This window comes from Eubalaena glacialis, chromosome 15, assembly GCF_028564815.1.
Source record: "Eubalaena glacialis isolate mEubGla1 chromosome 15, mEubGla1.1.hap2.+ XY, whole genome shotgun sequence".
In the NCBI taxonomy this organism is placed as follows: domain Eukaryota; kingdom Metazoa; phylum Chordata; class Mammalia; order Artiodactyla; family Balaenidae; genus Eubalaena; species Eubalaena glacialis.
This window is the reverse complement of record NC_083730.1, coordinates 11,640,496-11,644,639: the sequence shown is the minus strand read 5'-3', so window position 1 is coordinate 11,644,639 and position 4,144 is coordinate 11,640,496. Positions and strand designations below refer to the sequence as shown.

The window sequence follows — 4,144 nt, the reverse complement described above, 5'->3', positions numbered from 1 at the left end:
TTTTATACCAGACATGCAGTGTTCTCCAAGAAGATGAATGACTGGATTACATTCTGATTATTAAAGTGAGTGAGGTTTATTACTCTGTTCAACAAAAGTGTATTTAATAGCATTTTCATTATATTCAAATCATTTCCAGAGTTATACACTTAAAAAGTAAATGAAATATAGTTCTGTAGAGAATTACTCCTGTGTGAATTCAGGCAAAGTAAGAATAGTATATTATTCTTAATGGAAAATTCTGAATACATATTTGAGCTATAAATACATGTAAAGATGAATGATATGTTTTCCAAGGGTATTTTACTGTGAAGTTAAAGGTGATTAAGGCAAAAATGTATTAAGAAGTTTGAAAATTTCTTTTGGAAAATGGGTGGCATGCTCTTCAGTTTCTGCAGCCTTATTGCGGTCCATCCCTCAAGTCGCTCCATTTGTTCCGCGCAACACCTGCTTTGTGTGTGTCTTGATGTTCACGTGCTGAGTGATGGTATTTCTCCTACTTCCCTGGGGAGGCATGAATCCTTTCTGCTTCCAGAAAGAGCTCTGCATACATGTCTATGCGTAATATTTTCTCTTACTCCTCACCCTTGTTCTTTGGGATTAGGCGAAATCCTTCCACATAACCAGCCTGAATAAGCCTGGTAATCAGGTAACATAAAGTATTAAGTCTCAATAAAGCTGGGAGAAAAAAATTTAAAAATACAATGTAAATAATAAAAAGAATAGAAGGTAATGAGAGAGAAAAGTTGCTTTACTATCTCCACAACATAAATTATGATATTGATCATCCAAAGGTGGGAATGATATGAAAGGGGAGTTAATTTTGTAGATTTAAATAAAGGGATGGTCAAAAGTTAAGGGAGACGCAAGAGGGAGGAGATACGGGGATATGTGTATATGTATAGCTGATTCACTTTGTTATACAGCAGAAACTAACATACCATTGTAAAGCAATTATACTCCAATAAAGATGTTAAAAAAAAAAGTTAACCTAAATTAACAAATCATGTATAATTTTCCAATTTTTACAATTTAAAAGTCACCTTTATTCATAATTAAGTAATAGGTAAAAGGACTAATGAAATAACATTTTACTCGATTACTTAGTATCCAATGGCAGAGTGAGTTGCTCTGTCTTATCCGTGGAGTCCTTCTGCATTGAATTAGGGCAGCACATTTGTAAGTAAATCTCAGTTTATAGACTTATACGGTAACTTCAGTTTTTTTCATTCTGCTTTCTTGCGTCAGTCATGTTAACCTGTATTGATTTATAATCTGGAAGAAATTAGATCAGGCCACATAGAAGCGAGGCTCTTGGTCAGAAAACAAACTAACAAAAGAATTGAAAATGTGAGCCACAACACTATTATTTAAAACAGCAGTGCCCTCTACCACTAGCTGTTTATAACTGTGAAACCCGCAAGGCTATAGAAGCTGAGTCTCTTAAGAAAGCTCATTGCATTTTTTACTTTGAAAAGAGACTCTATTATAGAATTGAGCCTGATGTACGAGGTGGTAAACACATATTTGGCCAAGGAAAAATATTTACAGTAAAATAGTACCTGTCAGGATTCAGTATTTAATGAACACATTGAAATTAAGATGTATTTGAAGTTTTCAGTTAAAAATTTAACAAACACATCATCTAAAATAACTTCAGCTTTGTGTTAGTTTTTTCTTTAATTTTTAAACCAATTTTTTTTCACTTTTTTTTAATTGAGGTATAATTGACCTATAACATTATATTAGTTTCAGGTGTACAAATAATGATTTGCTATTTGTATACATGGTGAAATGATCACCACAATAAATGTAGTTGACATCTGTCATCCTACATAGTTACAAAATTTGTTTTTCTGGCATGAGAACTTTTAAGATCTACTCTTTTTTTTTTTTTTTTTTTCATGTTTCTCACTTCTCTTTGATCAGATCTTTATTCAAAATTAGCTGTCCAAAATGATTTGACCTTTACCGAATAAACAAATTTAAGTTTATGCAGCAGCCTTCTTTTCCTCTGTGGTGGGTTTCTTTTCTGCGGGCTTCTTTTTAGCGGGCTTCTTTTCAGCTGCTGGTTTCTTGGTCACTGGAGACTTTTTTCCCACCAAAGCCTTCTTTGGCTTCTTCAGCTTCTTAACGCAAACAGCCTTCTTTCCTTTCTTTCCCACCGCAGGCTTCTTGCCTGGAATCCCCTTCTCATCTGATTTGGCTTCTAGCGCTGCTGCTGCCCTATCCATCCGGATTTTGTGGTTCTTGGCCCGGCAGAGAATGGTGTTCCGGCGCATGGTCTTTGCATATGGGTTTAGCTTCAACATGATTCTCAGGTTTTTCAGTGGATTCTTCTTCAGGACTCTGCAATGAATCTTCTTGCGTGGTGCTCGGAGGGCTCTTTGGACCTCTGGGCTTTTCAAGATTCTGCTAAGGTCTGTATTGAGCATCTTGTGCATGGGGAAGTTGTAGTTACTCTTGAGGGGAGCAGCTTTACGCCAAGTGCCATACAGCTCCTCTAACTTGCGGAAAGCACTTTCAGTCCAAATGCAGAAATGTCCCACATGCCCCGCAGGAGCAAGTTTCAAAATGTTCAGTTTGCTTATATTAAGCAGAGTAATTCCAGGGATGTTTCTGAAGGCCTTGATGATACCACTGTCCTCATTATAGATGATGCAGGGTCCCCTGTGCTGGATACGGCGACGGTTTCTCACTTTGCCTTTGCCAGCTCTCATTCGCTGCGAGCCGTAGACCTTTTTGATATCATTCCTGGCCTTAAGTTTCTTCCGAAGCAAAACAGCCTCCTTGGTCTTCTTGTAGTCTTCAACTTTATCTTCAGCTACCAAAGGAAGTTCAGGAACTTCCTCTATACGATGACCTTTAGACATGGCCAGCGCTGGTAAAGCCGAGGCAGCCAACGCAGAGCAGATGACATGTCGCTTCTGCATTGTATTCAGTCTGCGGTGCCAATGGCGCCAGGTCTTGGTTGGCACAAATATGCGGCCCCCACGACACCTATTTCCCAAAGCACCCTGGCCAGAAGGGTGAGTGCCGCCACCTCGAACCCTGGGAATTCGAGCCACAGGCCTGCCAGTACCCCAAGACTCAGCACTGGTTTGATGACCTGCTAATTCACTGACAGCATAGGGCCGTCTGTTGTTTTTGCGCAAGTTGGTGTGAACAAAGTTCACAATATCTGGTCGAATGGGAGCCTTGAACACAGCAAGCAAAGTGACATTTTTGCCAGATGACTCCCCCTTTTCAGAGTACACTGATATCAGTGGACGAGCACATGCCATGGCGGGAGAGGAGAAGGCCACGCTCCCCTCAATCCGGCGGCTCCCACAGGAAAAACAAAATCTACTCTTCTAACAACTTCCAAATAAGCAATTCGGTGTTATTAACTATAGTCACTATGCTTTACATTATAGCTCCATCATTTTTTAAACCAATTTAAAAAATATAATCTAATGTGCATCTAAATCGTAATTTAGGCTGATTTTTAAAAATGTCTTTATCTTAATATTCTTTGATATTATTTTTAGTATTGCTTATTACTCTGTTTATCCTTAAAATTTTCTATACAGCATTTGGGTTGTATATTATTGAACAAAACTGAGCAGTTATAATCTGAAATTAGCAATCATTCTAACCCAATGAAAAACATTGATGAACTTTTGCTTAAGAATAAATATTAGTTTTATAATAAAAATATCCATATAATTTTGATAATTATATCTTTTTGGATAACATTATTAACATTTAGATTATGAGATTACAGTCGGCCCTTGAACAACACAATTTTGACCTGTGAGGTTCCACCTATACACAGATTTTTTCAGTAGCAAATACTACAGTACTACATGATTCGAGGTTGGTTGAATCCCTGGATGCCAAACCACAGACAAGGAGGAACCACTTATTCAGAGGGCTGGCTATGAGTTATATGCAGACTTTTGACTGCACGGAGGGTCAGCACCTCAACTGCTGCATTGTTCAAGGGTCAACAGCAGTATTCCATTTCTTCCTTTTTTTTATAAGCCTGTTGTTTTTGTTTGGTTTTTCTGTTTGTTTTAGATTTGGATTTCTCATATGCGAGAGATCTTGTGGTATTTGTCTTTGTCTGACTTATTTCACTTAGGATAATGCCCTTTAGTCC

General features: G+C 37.8%; 1 protein-coding gene across 1 annotated transcript; it reads right to left on the bottom strand.

Moving 5' to 3' along the window:
• Positions 1-1,936: 1,936 nt before the first annotated feature.
• LOC133075584 (large ribosomal subunit protein uL4-like) lies at positions 1,937-3,319 on the bottom strand. Its single transcript, XM_061169899.1, has one exon. It carries the CDS (start codon positions 3,282-3,284, stop codon positions 1,992-1,994), a length of 1,293 nt encoding a protein of 430 aa, XP_061025882.1. The 5' UTR covers positions 3,285-3,319; the 3' UTR covers positions 1,937-1,991.
• Positions 3,320-4,144: the final 825 nt, after the last annotated feature.